Genomic DNA, 16514 nt, shown 5'->3' with positions numbered 1-16514 from the left:
AGAGAACTGGAAGGAAGTAGGCTACAGTATCTGTTAGACAGCTAGTCAGGGGACTCTGTCAAGTGAACTGAAGGCTCTTAGTTTGTTGTTGTGGGTGTTAACCTGCCAGATTGTCAATACAATATGTGATGAGTCTGTACTCAAAGCTGGTCAGTATTTCCCTCCAAATTGTGCACGTTCATATAGGACTAAATATGAGGGCATGAAGCCCTCTGGTGGGCGTCTGAGGCATTGACGTTTTTCCTATAGACCAAAGATAAAAGTTGCACCTGCATTCCATAATTTTAATGAAGTCGTTACAATTTTCAATGAAGACAGACAAATGCTTTACAGTTTGTGTATTTTATCTTTATTTTATAACATTCTTTACAAAATGCTGTGCGACATAAGAAAATGTGAAGTGGAGCCAGCGCCTGCAGATAGACAACACTACAACAGTTCTGCAGTAGTCATGCATGTTTCATCGTCAGACTGTAGAGAGCTTCTCTGTGTTTAGCTGGAGGTGTTTGCTGTATTTACTCTGTAGCTATTCAGTACTCTGCCAAAACAAACGAATCAACTACTACTACTGAACACGAAAACATTTGCACTACAGCACACAGTTATGTTAGGATATTGTAGCAACAACATTATATATCTCACTGAAAAGTTTACAGGCTTAGGCTGTACGTACCCATTTTTATTGAGTCAAGAATCTGTTGTACTTATCAACTATTAGTTTAAGAGCAACCTGAGTCTCCAAAAGGGAAGGAACCTATAGGCTTCACTCAACAGTTACTCAACAGTTACATAAAGAACTCATATCACACAGCAAAGGGCGGTGTATGGCTTTAATCATTTTCAGTTACATTTCAGTTGTCAGTTGTAACATGTGCTTTGGTCCTAATAGCTTTGAATAGTCGGTGACTGTGAGCGTTAAGCTTTGAAATGATTGTTCTCTATGGCTCATATAAACCACAACTCTACAATAAGGATCAGAGAGCATGGATTTATCTCTGTGTTCAGTGCCCTGGCCAGAAGTAGATGTGGTGCAGTTTGGTGATTCTACCACTAGAGGGAGGTAAACTAAACGTAAAGGAGGGCGTTCTATTGATCATGCCATGTCAACTTTATTTCATTTCTTTACCATCGGTGGGTGGAGTTTCATCCTCCTGTTAATTCATATTTTGAATCTTGCCATCCCATGTAACGATCTCATGGAATCCCAAACTATTTTCTACTCTCCAGAAGCTCACAATGTTTAGTTCTACTCCAACAGCCTCCAACAGGCCTTTATTCAGTGATTTTTGATGTGAACTGTTGAATAATAATTAGTTGAAGCCATGGTGTATTTATATGACCAAATCAGAGCTAGAGGGACTCCCATCAGACCCTGTGGCCCTTGGGGACTGGAATTGCTCAACCTATGCCATAAGGTCATACTGTATGTCAGAGGTCAGAGGTTACATGAGTTTGACCAGGACAAGCATGAGGAGCAGCATGATGACGATGAGGAGGAAGTTGAGCATCAGGTTGAGACCGCGGTTGTTGACCAGGTCCATGGTTTCACTCGACATGGAGAGGCTGGGTTGAGGCTGCAAATGCCCCACGCAGAGGGATCAATTCTGGGCAAAGCTCTTCAGTTAAGAGGGTAATTCTGGGGGTGTCCTCAGGAAGACCAGTGATGGAGATGGTTTGATGGATCGTTACATCCCTCTGCTTAGCCCTCGCTGTGCTGTGGTGGTCGTTGGTTCAGCTACAGAGGTCTGGGAGGGAAAACGGGCCCAGTGAGAGACTGGAACACTTACACAGACATACACATGATCATCACGCACATACAAGTCTGATTTCCTTAGGTTAATAGTGTCAGTAAGTTTATTTTGTCTGTGTGTGTGTGTGTGTGTGTGTGTGTGTGTGTGTGTGTGTGTGTGTGTGTGTGTGTGTGACTAGCCCAGTGTAGCCAGGTGGCTGTAGGCGTTGCGTTCTAGTGAGGGGTGGCAGAGACACTGTGCTGGTGACATGATGTGGAGCACGGATGACAGACCTACAGGAGGGTGACGTGTGTGACACACAACTGACATAAACTGCATCTGAGACCAACAATCTTCTACTGCTCACACACTGCACCTTTATAGTGTTATAATGAGTGATTTTAGTTGTGTCATTAAAATCAGGCAGAATTGATTAAACTCTACAAAAACAGTATCTGATCTTATTCTACACAAATTCCTTTCAATTTAAAACCAGTTTACAAAATACTAGGATAATCTCCATGTTTGCCACCCAATCCCCTCCTCCCTTCCCCTTCCATTGTTTGGCCCTCTTGAGAGGTCATGGCCCTGTTGGGCTGTAGCCTGGCCCCTCCCGGCCCCTCTGAGGCCCTCACATCAACAACACGATGATGTAGATGAGCAGCAGGCAGATGAGGATGAGGCTGAAGTTGACAAAGAGCTCCTGCAAGTTCTGCTTGGCCTGGGGGGGCACGTCCACCACCATAGAGGCCCTGCGGATGGCCGAGCGCATCGTGTGCTGCACCTTCTCCATGCTGGGGCTCGGTGCTGGGCAGTGAGAGGGAGTGAAGGGGCGAGAGTGCACTCTAGTGGTGGCCGGAGGTTAGTGCAGGACAGATGGACAGAGAGGTGGTGCAGATGATAGTGTAGTGGTGGGGTGGGTGATGGAGGGAGGTGGTGGAGGTGACAGGAGTGGTCCCGGTGCCCAGGGGTCTGGTGGAGCTGAGCTGGGGATTGGGGGCAGCAGAGAAGGTTGAGTCAGTGAGCATGCAGAAGACACAAACAGAAACACATTGTGGAACGGAGTCAGGAGGAAATGATCAGTCACATACTGTTCATTACTTAAAGGGTTGAACTGAAGGACAGTTCTCCCCCCTAACCCATCATGGCCAACAACAGGAATAATAATCAAACACCACTCACTTTGGGGGCCTCATAACCTCAGGCATTATAATCTATCACAGATCTATCTCCAGTGATTCTGTTCTTGAGTCCGGCGTGTTTGGACGGTTCTGCCCTCTCAAGGCAGACGACACAGAGGGGAGGATAATAGATTGATGATAAAATGGACTCCAACCTCCAGTCTTCTCACATAATTCATTCCTCTCTATAAAGGATCTTTTCCGTCTGGCTGGATATGGCCAATCTTATTAGAAATGATGAAGGATGCGCCGCTATTCTTCTGAAAAGGAGAACGGTTTTGTACTTTTCTCTCTAAGAGGTTTATACGTTGCTTATCGAGTCAGGAGCTAGGTTTGAAGTGATGTTTGTAACCCAGGATGTTTCCGTTTGGTATTCAGGGTGTATTTGGCTTGTTTTTAAATGTGCCTTTGTATATTTTGGTATATTTGAATACTTTCAGGGTTCCTGAAGGTGGTGATGCTGTAGGTGGATGATTATTCGATGATTATATGTGGAATATGTGTTTCATGTACTGCACCCGCTTTAGACAGACAAATGAACTCCCCACTTCTCTGCTGCGTCTCTGACAACTACACAATGGAGAGAGTAGGAGTTGTATACGGTGTGTCCTATTGATCTGGCTTCACTGCGTTATCTCAGGCAGTGCATAATATGGAAGGATAAAACCTGCTGGAGATCACACCCCTTATCGGAACGCGCACTTCTGACTGGTGATGTGACCATTCAAACCTCTCAGTGGCTGAAGTGGTGCTGTTAAGGAGATTACTGTGGGTAAAACTCTCCGCCATTTTGTGCCGAGAATATGTGCAGTGCATTGTGATTGTCAGAGCAGCCCACTTCTCTGTACTCCATCCAGACAGGCATTATCTCTCCTTCCAGACTCCTCTCTCCCCACAGGGTCTCCTCAGTAACGGGCATGCCCAGGGAAGGTGAGGGTCTGTGAGTCACTCTCCCAGCTCTTCCCCTGGGCCCTGCTGGTTCCCTGGAGGGAGGGAGTTATTTGGCGAGGGGGTGGCCGGGCCCGCTGACGACCTGCTGACAGCAGTTATCTGCCCGGCTCCAGCTATGTGCCAGCGGGTATTCTTAGGGCTGACCTTTGGCTATCTCACATGGGTGGAGTCCATTTCAACACTAGCCAAACCTAAACCCCTCCTAAACATGCTTCTGACCTGACCCTGTGGACACCAACAGTGAGGAGGGAGGGGAACTGGGAGAGGGGTGCCATGAGCAGGGAGCAGGAGAGTGTGGATTTAATGTGTCGGGATGTTGAATCTGAGGAATCTCTAGAGTCCTGATAATAAATCTGTGATGACTAAGGCCCTTTCCTCTATCCACTATAGCACCTGGCTAATCACTGTGATCACTAGCTCTGTGATCTCCTATAGATCTCTGCTACAGAGCCAACAACACTAAGAGAGCAGTCTGTCTCATAGCAGACAACGAAATCTCAGCTCGTAGAATGCTGCATAGAACAGTATTTTCGTACATTTCTCATTTGTTGGAGTTGTTGTTTACATTCCATTGTGGTTGAGAGGAATGATAGGCTATTTCCTGCTGTTCTAAGGAGATCACTAGTGGCCACTTCACTGGCGCTCCCAGCCTGAGAGCTTCCAGCTCTGGAGTGGTCATGAGAGTTGCCCCCCTTCATGTCAAGACAAGGGGGCATAATAAGTTCATTAATAATAACATCTCCCTTGGCACCACTAAACATGTCACCATCTACTTATTCACTGCCCCCTGGGTTCACCCACCCTTACAAGGGCCTTCTGAAGGGGAGGCCCAGAACCCAGCATGATGAAATGCTGAACAAATAGAGGCTGTTATTGAAACTAGGGGTGTGCCAGCACACAAGTACATGGACAAAGTAAACTAGTATTTTACAGCTGCCAGCACGCATCTCTCTTTCACTCAAACAGTGTGAAGCGCTGGGTGCTCTAAACAACTATTGGCTAGTTCTTCTGTCTGTCAAGAAACGGTGCAGGGTATCGGTTGAGTCTGCTGCAACGATTGAATTAGATTAGATTGGATTGGGCTCCCGAGTGGCACAGCGGTCTAAGGCACTGCATCTCAGTGCTAGAGGCGTCACTACAGACCCTGGTTCGTTTCCAGGCTGTCTCACAATCGGCCGTGATTGGGAGTCCCATAGGGCGGCGCACAATTGGCCCAGTGTCGTTCGGGTTTGGCCGGGGTAGGCCGTCATTGTAAATAAGAATTTGTTCTTAACTGACTTGCCTAGTTAAATAAAGGTTAAATCATTTAATTTGTTTACAAGCCTCTCTCCCTCAGCTCTCATTTCCCCAGACAAAACACTCAGTCACTCATCTCAGAGCACAAGTCTCCACTTCTCCAAGCATCATGTATGAATCAGAATCCGTAGTCATCAAAGCTAGACTTTGGTTGTTTTTGTCTGTCAACTTGGCAGTAAGCCAACTTTGTCTGTTCGTATAATTATTCCATTGCTGACGTCGTTATGTGGTGATCCAAGCCCATGCTCGCTATTATTATTTATTACAGCCCAGGTACGTTTACTGGGCGTCAGATCATTAGATAATACAATGACAAATGTAGATAGTTTATTTTGATTGTACAAATGTTAGGCACGGAGATTATCCTAATGGCATAGGCGAAGTGTCAGGAGAGAAATGTTTGCTCCTCTCGAAAGTGAAAGTAATTACGAATACGAGTATGATAAGATCAGCACACCCATAATTGAAACCCTACAGGGACGTTGTTTTGATTTAAAACCCAAACCCACCATTCTTCTTCATAAAAATGTTGGCATGGTTCTAAGGAGCCAGTGGGTGAAAAACAAAGAAGAACATTAAATCGAATCAAACCTAAGAAGGAAATCCTTCTGAAGCCTGGCAGAAGCATTCCCATGCCAATAATGTTCGTGTTTTTAAAATGTTCTGCTCTCTTGGCACAGTTGCTGTGATAATAAGTCATGTGGAAGCAGGGAGAGGAAGGCTTCCAATAGGCTTGGCCGTTAAACTGAACATCCCACGATGACATCACACAGTAATGTACAGGGAACTGGACATTACTGTGGCTGTGTGGCCCAGGAGAGGGCATTAGTTAGTGCCCTCCACAGGCAACAGTGACCGCCAATGTTAAACAGACCCAATCACAGTACATACAGCAGTGTGAACAGTGGTCAATGAATGGACGACTAAAAACTGTCTGTTCTATTTAAACAAAAATCCTCTTCATATCAGCCTCTTCCACCAGGTAATATTGACATTTAGATTACAATGAAATGAGAAGTGATTATCGGTAGGCTTGGGTTAGGAGATAGGTTAGGAGATAAAGCAGATTGCCTTCTTAATTTCACCCGTCACATTATTTGACATTATGAAGTTTACCGTAGTTCCCCAGAACAGTTGAGCCAGTCACGTATTTGTTTGTAAATAGCACAACGGGAGAAAGCGGGAGCAGGGGGTCAATGCACAGCTGGACCATCATATTGTGTTAGCTTTCTACCGTGTTTGAGAAGTCAAAGCCCTTTGGATGAGTTATCTGTACAGCTGCTACTACAGCTTGATTTCCTTGTGTTTTTGCTATGTGTTGCTATGTGCGTAATAGCAAAGTTAACCAGCATATTGGTGTTGAAAACAATGCGGTGGAGGCAGCAGCAGAATGAGGAGACGAGAAAACAGCCCTTGCCTTATTGTCTAAGAAAAGTGAGGAGAGAGGAAACCCCAACTAAATTAGTTCTATAATCAATAGCCTAACTGTTAAATGTGCCTGGCTTTATAAATCCTCCATATAGTGTGTATTTACAAAAATAAGACAGATCCTGCTTCTGTTGCCTGTTTGAATGTTTGTTAAATAGCCTACTGATTCTGTGAGCACCAAGCCTCACACAACCATAACAAGTCGGATAAACAATTTCACAAATTCGTCTGTTTTTAATCTTTGTTATGCTGTAATAAAAGCTTTACACTTTGTTTTTTGTTAGAACAGCCTCTGGCATTATTATTTAGTGTTGTTTACACTGTTCCAAATTGTCAGAAAATGTATATTTATAATAATAATAACCCTTCTTATTGTTATTATTACCATTATTATTATTATTATTATAATAATAATAAGTCATGTCATTATCATTAGCAGGCTTAGTATAGCAGCATTGTATAACCACCATTGAGGTTTAGGCCTAAGAGCACATCCTGTTTAGTCTTAATAGCATAACTTACTAAGGCCTATATTTCAATACTTTTATAGGCTACTGTATCAATAAATCATTCATTTGTTCATGGCATCACACAGCATTCGAGTCATTCATGATTTGAAATGCAATCAAGCATTTTAGTTTCAAAATAAAATAACAAAGCGAACCTTGAATAATTAGCATAAACAATAAATAAACCGTTCCATTTCGGAAATTGCATTCACAAATGAATGCGACTGTTTTTAGTCTTTGCTGTAATAAAGGCTTTACAAAAAAGTGTTACAACAGACTCTGGTACGCTTATAATTTATTTTGTGTTTAAATTGTTCCAAACGGTCAGAAAAATGATATTGTAATCTAACAGCATCTGTTTGGCATACATAATATGCACGAAGCGCTTGCTCCTTACCTTCTTATTCTTGATCTCCAGTATTTTCCACAACTAGTCATATTTATTCCACACATCTGACTTCCCCTTTACCTCCTGAGCAACCAGTAAACATTGTCACGTCCTCTGCATCCATTTTGTTTGTTATAAGCAATTTTTTGATGTGATTATGATATGCTGTAAGTCAGGCCTATTGGTCACGTGCATGCGATGCATACATGTGTCAGGTAAAGAGAGCAAGGGTTGAGGGAATAGGGAACGTTTTTCCTAAACAAATGAGGGATTTCGGTAACAGAACTTTTCAGTCAGTAATGGCTGTAATTATGTTGTAGCTTCAGAACCACGGACAGCGTGATAAACACTGTTCTGTGGTGGTCGCTGCAGCAGGGACGAGAGAGAGACAATGGGTGCTAGTCACACCATCACTCGCTGTCATTTTTTTTTACACAGCGCAGCAAGTCTGAGCCCGGCGCGGCACAATCAAATCAATTGCGGTTTGACCCCCTATAGTCATTTGTGTCTTAATTATTTCACCAAACAGTGAGCTTAAAGCGTCAGACAAGCTCAGTGCATATGGTTGATTTGATTAAAATACATAGGATGTGTCTATATATGGAAAAATACAGGTACAATTTCAACCAATCGATTAATCAAAAGAACAGATGACTCGGTTGACCAAGATTTTTTTTGTCAGGGACAGCCTTAGTACACAGTACTGTTGTTCCTTCAGACCAGCATGCATCAAAACGTTGTTCATTTGCACAATGTCTCTCGTTCACATGTAAATGTCCAAACTCACCAAAAATGACATTCGGTAGCTCCTACCTATATATGTATAACTTTGTGAGCCAGATTGGCCTATTTAGCTAGCAGCCTCCATGGAAATTCACTATTACTTGTGCTACTTTTTAGCATTCTGGTAATAGACGCACAATGTGCTTTTTTTGTGTGTTTTTGGCACCCCCTTGTGTACTAAGCCGGTTATACCGTAAATCCCAGTGTGAGAGAAGGACAGTATGATGATATGAAAATCTGGATACTGCCCAACTCTGCACTGAGGCAAGCCAGAATGGGTCATTTCATTCCTTTTCTTTCCTCCAGTATATGGTTGGTTGGTTGGTGGTAACCTTTTCCTGTCCACAGACTACCCTCTCATTTCAATAAATAATTTCAGGCCTTTGCCAGATGCAAATGTGTGTGTTGTGGATAGGTCATGGCTGGCCTCTGATTCGTATGTGTGTCTCTCGTGCTGTGAACTACTTTGTATGTTTAGACAGGAGGACAGTTATGTTCGATACTGTTTTGTCCCAGACTGCAGTTCCCCATTGTCTCAGGATTTAGCTTTGATAACACTATTGCGTATCAGAAAATCATCATTACTCTCGAGACAAGTATAACTTTTCATGTATTTTTGTGAGTTTCTTTATCTGTTTGAACTCCTGTTAGAGCTGGCCCTGGTGATTACGTTTAAGAGACTTTTTGGAGCCCTCCAAAAATGCATTGTTATTAGTTTCAAATTAATGTAGATGATATCATTTTAGCCCAAGTTTAGCTGGAACTATATTACCTTTTTCCCTCTTCTCCTTACTACAGAGAAAGTTGACATTCCCATAGACAAATCGTCATCAGGATTGTGTTCTTACCTGTTCCAGCGGGGTGGATGGATTAATGGATAGATGGATGGGTAGATTCTGCTCTGGAGGTCACAGACAGTCTGGTGAGGAGGCTGGGAGAAAGGCTGTGAGTCCAACAGGCGAGAAGGTTCTCTGGCAGCTCTCTACACTATGTCATCTAGTTTATGGGAGGAAAATCAGATGGGCGGAGAGTAGAGAATAGAGAGGGGGAGAGAGGGAAGGGACAGAGGGATGTAGCTGCCTGGGGGGTGTGGCATCACTGGTATGGGGTCTGTTTATCCTTCTATTGTGGAAGAGGAGGCATGAATGGGCCAACCCCCTCACCTGGCATATATAGGTTAGTACCACTGTGTTTGATGTTATCAGGACTGGTTCTCTTCCTCCCTCTCTAGGAAGAAGCCTGCTGCTGGAGGACCTAAACCATCTGAAACCCCGGAGGAGTTGTGTCTCTTCACAGTCTTGTCTGCTAATTAGGTTACACTGGGTCGTTCTGAAATGACAAATGTAGGCTGATTATCACTCATGAAAGTCATGAGCAGCCACAACTGAAAGGCACAATGTCGTGGTGGTTGTTGGTTTCTCAGGAGAATGTCCATCAACGGCTGGCTATATTCTGTTGCTTAATTACATGCTGAAATGACTGTTGCTGTTGATGTTATTCTCTCACGAGAATGAATCGGCGTTCTTGGAAAGTCTCCTGAGAAAAGAGTCATCAACAACATTGCTTACTGGTTTCTTATTGAGAATTCATTTTGCCAGATGCAGTTTGTTCTCCATCAGCGTTTCTGGCTTCCATTCAAGCAGGTTTGAATAGCTTGTCTTAGCTGCAGCTCCAGTGTGAGCATGCTTGCTAACCCACATAGACCCTGTTTGTGTTTGAAGGATTGTCTAGTGTTGTCTCATGCAGTCAGTCCTCTATGCCCCTGTATCAGAGAAAACACAGTGGTCATCAATCTCTCCAGGGACTCTGGATCTGGGAACTTTCCTGCACTGTTTTTCAGCCCCAAAACATAAACAATATCCTGCCTTTTTGGCTCTTCTGTCTTCCTTAAAAGGAGCTTTGAGCTGGGTCTTGACTCAATCAAAGCAAGCTCCAAAATGTCTGTTGCTTTGGACAATGAGGAAGGGCGTTAGGGCGACATGCTTCGTCCCTGTTTCCTGTGCATCGGGGGGGTACTGTTCTTGGCACCCCCTCCTGCGGTGGCACAGGTATGCCCTCACATGCTGGATGCCAGCGGTCGGTGACTTTCATTAGAGGTTTAATGAAGCATGTCACCCAAGCTGTGGCTTACTGATTGTACTCCCCACACACACCCACTGGAGCGGAGAAACAAAAACACACACACACACACACATACACCATTCATACCTATCTCTGCAGGGCTTTGTCCCAAAGCTTGCTATCCCTGTCCCCCAAATCCTCTCATCTTTTGGGGGATTAAGAGAGAGAGAGAGAGAGACACATAGGTGTATATCAGAACCTGTTGTTTAGCTAGTTCATTAAAGTCACGAGTGTGGGTCTCGTTAACTGTGACCTTCTGTGGTCTTTGGGTTGGTTTGCAGCCTGTGTTTAGTGCATGTAACAGCCGTGTGTATGCGTAAACACAGAGAGCGGCGGGTATTAAGCCAAAAAATGAGTCTTCAACTGTAAGATACTTTATTGAGCTCTCCTAGCTGTGCCGTTGAGGAACTAGAGCGAGCACACTTGGAGTTGCTTCGTTTGGAACACAACCCTGCATCCTCCGCCATCACATGATTGTTTACGCAATCCCAAAACGGTCCATTATAAATCACAATCTGGGTCAGGTGGGCATGATTTGAAAGCTTGTTATATTGCCAACATGACTAGCTAAGTTATAAAACACAATCTTACAGTGGTAGGCTTTCACAAGGCAATTCAGAGAGAGAGGTCATCATGTTGGTGTGTATAGAAAGGAGTCAGGTGTGTCAATTTCTTCACAATAAACAAACAGGCTCACTCAATTCAGAACAACCCGGTATGACGACATGTCATCTTGTAACTGTACATCAAACATAGTGATCATAAACATTGACACTGTATATGACATGACTTTTATGATTTGGTGATATGAAGTGCACATTTGGACTAACGGGTGTTTGGCTTGCTTGTACGACATCAAAGTGGTATTTATTACGTCTCATCTTGCAAAATACATCGAGTCGTCTTAATTTACAGCATTTCCCTCACTCACATTTGCAAAAGTTACCCAATTAGCGGGAGGGATGAGGGCAACTTCTTGTTGTGTGTGGTGCTCAAGTTCCCAACGGCCGTCAGTCCAAACCCATACAGGGCTGTGAAGCGCAGAGCCAGAGCTCTGACGTCATGTATAGTATGTTACTGGACAAGCCACTACGTTCCAATTTAGGTGCTTATTAGTGCCCAAATCTGCCATTTTCAACCCGTATTTATGGGTACGAGTGTAAAGGGTTATTAACCAGTATTCTATGACTATTTGTCACTGTGAAGTGGTTTCCAATGAATGGGTTGAGTTTTGCAGTACAGAGAGACCCATTAGGACACACTGTCCCTAAGCTCCATGTGACTAACCTTCCAGCCTCACCAGAACATGTGGACAGCGATTACACCCCAATCTACTGGGTTTTGTGGTCACTTGTCTGAAAGTCATATGATGCCGTCCAACAAGCACCGTTTTGAGCCATTAAGGTCATGTGGGTCAGTTATGCTTGACCATTGTAACTACATTATATGGTGGAGTTGGCTCTGAATGTATAGCCTAATGCATTCTCTGCTCAGATCAGGGCAGTCCCTGTCCCAATGTTTCAATGCTCGGGGGAGGCGTGTCAGTGGAGGGGGAGGTGTGTGTGCAAGGCTGGGAGAGAGTGCTGAAATCCAGGGTGTCTGGACTGGAGAGCCCTGGGAGGGGGCGGTGGGGGCGATAACGTTCTGGGAATTGGCAGCAGATTAAACTGTGCTATTTGACAACGTGGAGCTCACCTCGCCTTGCCACGGCAGTAGCCAGGGGACAGGGAGTCCGGAGAGAGAGTAAAAAGGAAAGAAGGAGAGAGGAAAGAGAGGTTCAGGCTTTTCTCTCCTCCATACTGCAGCACCATATGAACGTATAATGAGTTTGCCTGCCAGGTCTCCAGGGCTCTCCTAGACCTCCCCTCCAGCAGAGAGCCATAGAGAGCCAATCATTAGCCTGCTTGGCTCTCAGGTGTCATTTAAAGTAAGCCATCTCCACAGGAAGTCATGGAAGTTGTGTTGTGCCGAATGTGCCAGGTTCATTTTAAATGGTAACATATCGATGCAGCTTAAACCTGCCCCAAAGCCAAATGCTGACCTCGACTGGATGGTCCAAGATAGACTTGGTGAAACATGCTATTTCTGTTGGAAGTAGAAATATGAGGAAGCTGATACAACTGCACTCTTTCATTTTGTAACTCTAGCTAGTGAGATGTAGTAGCAGTAGGTGCTAACAAGCTAGCCATGTTCACTTCTCTTAGTGTAACCTGAGTCATAGCTGTGCCATGTTACTTGTAACTCAAGCCACACTAACTAGCCAGCAGCATCTTTGAACAGTAGGCCTAACATAATTACAGTATGCTGCTGTAATCTGATCTGATCTTTAAGTAAAAAGCTCTGCCAGGAAGATAGTCATTTGACATGGTGAAAGACCTCCCAGTAACAATGCCTTTAACTATAAATATACTGACATACACTGAGTGTAGCAAACATTAGGAACACCCCCCTTTTTCCTTCAGAACAGCTTCAATTCATTGGGCCATGGACTCTACACAGTGTCAAAAGCGTTCCACAGGGATGCTGGCCCATGTTGACTCCAATGCTTCCCACAGTTGTGTCAAGTTGGCTGGATGTCTTTTGGGTGGTGGACCATTCTTGATACACACGGGAAACTGTTGAGCATGGAAAACCCAGCAGCGTTGCAGTTCTTGACACAAACTGGTGCGCCTGGCACCTACTACCATACCCTGTTCAACGGCACTTAAGTCTTGTGTCTTGTCCACTCACCCTCTGAATGGCACACATACCCAATCCATGTTTCAGTTGTCTCGAGGCTTAAAAATCCTTCTTTAACCTGTCTCCTACCCTTCATCTACACTGATTGAAGTGGATTTAACAAGTGACATCAATAAGGGATCATAGCTTTCTCCTGAATTCACCTGGCCAGCCTATGTCATGGAAACAGCAGGTGTTCTTAATGTGTTGTATACTCAGTAGGGCTGTCCCCGACCAAGAAACATCTTGGTTGACCGAGAGACGTCCTGTTCTTTCGACTAATCTATGTGTTTGAATAAAACCAACTACATATGCACTGAGCTTGTCTGATGCTTGAAGCACACTGTTTGATTAAATAATTAAGACACACAAATGACTCAAGTAAGAGCCCGATGGTGACACTGTGTTCAAAGACTGACCGAGTGCCTGTGTGACTGGGGCACGTTGTGTCGCTCTCCTCCCTACTGCAGTGAGAAGGCACCATAGCACAGGAAGTGTTTATTGCGCTGTCTCTCTCTCCTCCCTACTGCAGTGAGAAGGCACCATAGCACAGGAAGTGTTTATTGCGCTGTCTCTCTCTCCTCCCTACTGCAGTGAGAAGGCACCATAGCACAGGAAGTGTTTATTGTGCTGTCTCTCTCTCCTCCCTACTGCAGTGAGAAGGCACCATAGCACAGGAAGTGTTTATTGCGCTGTCTCTCTCTCCTCCCTACTGCAGTGAGAAGGCACCATAGCACAGGAAGTGTTTATTGTGCTGTCTCTCTCTCCTCCCTACTGCAGTGAGAAGGCACCATAGCACAGGAAGTGTTTATTGCGCTGTCTCTCTCTCCTCCCTACTGCAGTGAGAAGGCACCATAGCACAGGAAGTGTTTATTGTGCTGTCTCTCTCTCCTCCCTACTGCAGTGAGAAGGCACCATAGCACAGGAAGTGTTTATTGTGCTGTCCGTGCTGAAGCTGCAACATCATTTCATCCATTTCGTTTCTTACTTGTTTCTGACTGAAAAGTTCTGTTACCAAAACCACTCATTTGTTTACAAAAAATATTCCCTATACCTCAACCCTTGCTCTCTTTACGTGAAACATGTAAGCATCGTATGCATGTGGCCAATAAGCCTGACCTATAGCCTATCATAATTAGAGGTCGACCGATTATGATTTTTCAACGCCGATACCGATTATTGGAGGACCCAAAAAAAGCCGATGCCGATTAATCGGACGTTTTTTTTTGTTTTTTTTGTAATAATGACAATTACAACAATACTGAATGAACACTTATTTTAACTTAATATAATACACCAATAAAATCAATTTAGCCTCAAATAAATAATGAAACATGTTCAATTTGGTTTAAATAATGCAAAAACAAAGTGTTGGAAAAGAAAGTAAAAGTGCAATATGTGCCATGTAAGTAAAGCTAACGTTTAAGTTCCTTGCTCAGAACATGAGAACATATGAAAGCTGGTGGTTCCTTTTAACATGAGTCTTCAATATTCCCAGGTAAGAAGTTTTAGGTTGTAGTTATTATAGGAATTATAGGACTATTTCTCTCTATACGATTTGTATTTCATATACCTTTGACTATTGGATGTTCTTATAGGCACTTTAGTATTGCCAGTGTAACAGTATAGCTTCCATCCCTCTCCTCGCCGCTACCTGGGCTCTAACCTGGAACACATCGACAACAGCCACCCTCGAAGCAGCGTTACCCATGCAGAGCAAGGGGAACAACTACTCCAAGTCTCAGAGCGAGTGACGTTTGAAACGCTATTAGCGCACACCCCGCTAACTAGCTATCATCAACCATGTGTAGTTATAACTAGTGATTATGATTGATTGATTGTTTTTTTATAAGATAAGTGTTTTTTTTTTATTGTTTTTTTTTATCCCATTTTCTCCCCAATTTTCGTGTTATCCAATCGCTAGTAATTACTATCTTGTCTCATCGCTACAACTCCCGTACGGGCTCGGGAGAGACGAAGGTCGAAAGCCATGCGTCCTCCGAAGCACAACCCAACCAAGCCGCACTGCTTCTTAACACAGCGCGCCTCCAACCCGGAAGCCAGCCGCACCAATGTGTCGGAGGAAACACCGTGTACCTGGCCCCCTTGGTTAGCGCGCACTGCGCCCGGCCCGCCACAGGAGTCGCTGGAGCGCGATGAGACAAGGATATCCCTACCGGCCAAACCCTCCCTAACCCGGACGACGCTATGCCAATTGTGCGTCGCCCCACGGACCTCCCGGTCGCGGCCGGCTGCGACAGAGCCTGGGCGCGAACCCAGAGACTCTGGTGGCGCAGTTAGCACTGCGATGCAGTGCCCTAGACCACTGCGCCACCCGGGAGGCCATAAGATAAGTTTAATGCTAGCTAGCAACTTACCTTGGCTTCTTACTGCATTCGCGTACAAGGCGGGCTCCTCATGAGGCAGGTGGTTAGAGCGTTGGACTAGTTAACCGTAAAGTTGCAAGATTGAATCCCTGAGCTGACAAGGTAAAAATCTATCGTTCTGCCCCTGAATAAGGCAGTTAACCCACCGTTCCTAGGCCGTCATTGTAAATAAGAATGTGTTCTTAACTGACTTGCCTAGTTAAATAAAGGTGTAAAAAAAAAAATAATAATAATAATCGGCATCCAAAATTACCGATTTCCGATTGTTATGAAAACTTGAAATCGGCCCTAATTAATCGGCCATTCCGATTAATCGGTCGACCTCTAATCATAATCACATCAACACATTGGTTATAACAAACTCTGAACACAGTAATGTCGACAGCAAAATGGATGCGAAGGACATGAAAAAGCAACTCGAAACGGGCAAATATTTACAGGTTGCTCAGGAGGGAAAGGGGAAGTTAGATCTGTGGAAGATATTTGACTTAGTGGTGGAAACTACTGGAGATCCAGAAAAAGGAGGGTATAGGAGCAAGTGTTACGTGAGTATTATGTGCCAAACAGTTGCTGTTAGATTACAATATTATAATTTATTCTGACCATTTGGGACAGTGTAAACAACACTAAATACATATGATTACCAGAGAGTCTGTACTAACGGAAAAAATATAGATAAAGCCTTTATTACAGCAGACTGAAAACAGTTGCATGCATTCGTGAATTGCGGTTTATTTATTGCTTAGGCTAATTATTCAAAGCTCCCTTTGTTATTTAATAAAAAAAACTAAAATGCTTGATTGCGTTTCAAAGCATGAATGTCTCGTATGCTTTGTGATGGCATTAATTGATGCAGTGGCCTATAGAAGTATTGAAATATAGGCCTAAGTAAGTTATATATATATATACATGTATATATATATAGGCCTAAGTAATATATATATAAATGCGACTGCTCGACTAAAGAAATCTCGGTCGACCAACAGCCTATCAACCAAACAATTGACCAGTCGACTAAATGG

General features: G+C 44.0%; 2 protein-coding genes across 3 annotated transcripts in view; one reads left to right on the top strand and one right to left on the bottom strand.

Annotated features, from left to right (window-relative positions):
* The window catches only part of LOC120024184 (centrosomal protein of 85 kDa-like), a 78576-nt gene that overhangs the window by 40272 nt on the left and 21790 nt on the right, over positions 1-16514 (top strand). The gene's annotated exons all lie outside the window — the stretch shown is intronic.
* Positions 327-9245, bottom strand: pln (phospholamban). 2 transcript variants are annotated; one of them, XM_038968366.1, is made up of 3 exons: positions 9115-9245; positions 2366-2716; positions 327-1745 (listed from the first exon to the last, which is right to left on the bottom strand). In XM_038968366.1, exons 2-3 carry the CDS (start codon positions 2521-2523, stop codon positions 1736-1738), a joined length of 168 nt encoding a protein of 55 aa, XP_038824294.1. In that variant the 5' UTR covers positions 2524-2716; positions 9115-9245; the 3' UTR covers positions 327-1735. The 2 variants fall into 2 exon arrangements, with proteins under 2 accessions (XP_038824294.1, XP_038824295.1); XM_038968367.1 differs by having other exon boundaries at positions 327-2716.

Source organism: Salvelinus namaycush, chromosome 29 (genome assembly GCF_016432855.1).
Source record: "Salvelinus namaycush isolate Seneca chromosome 29, SaNama_1.0, whole genome shotgun sequence".
In the NCBI taxonomy this organism is placed as follows: Eukaryota; Metazoa; Chordata; class Actinopteri; order Salmoniformes; family Salmonidae; genus Salvelinus; species Salvelinus namaycush.
The sequence above is the reverse complement of the archived record's forward strand: the minus strand, read 5'-3'. Positions and strand labels throughout refer to the sequence as shown.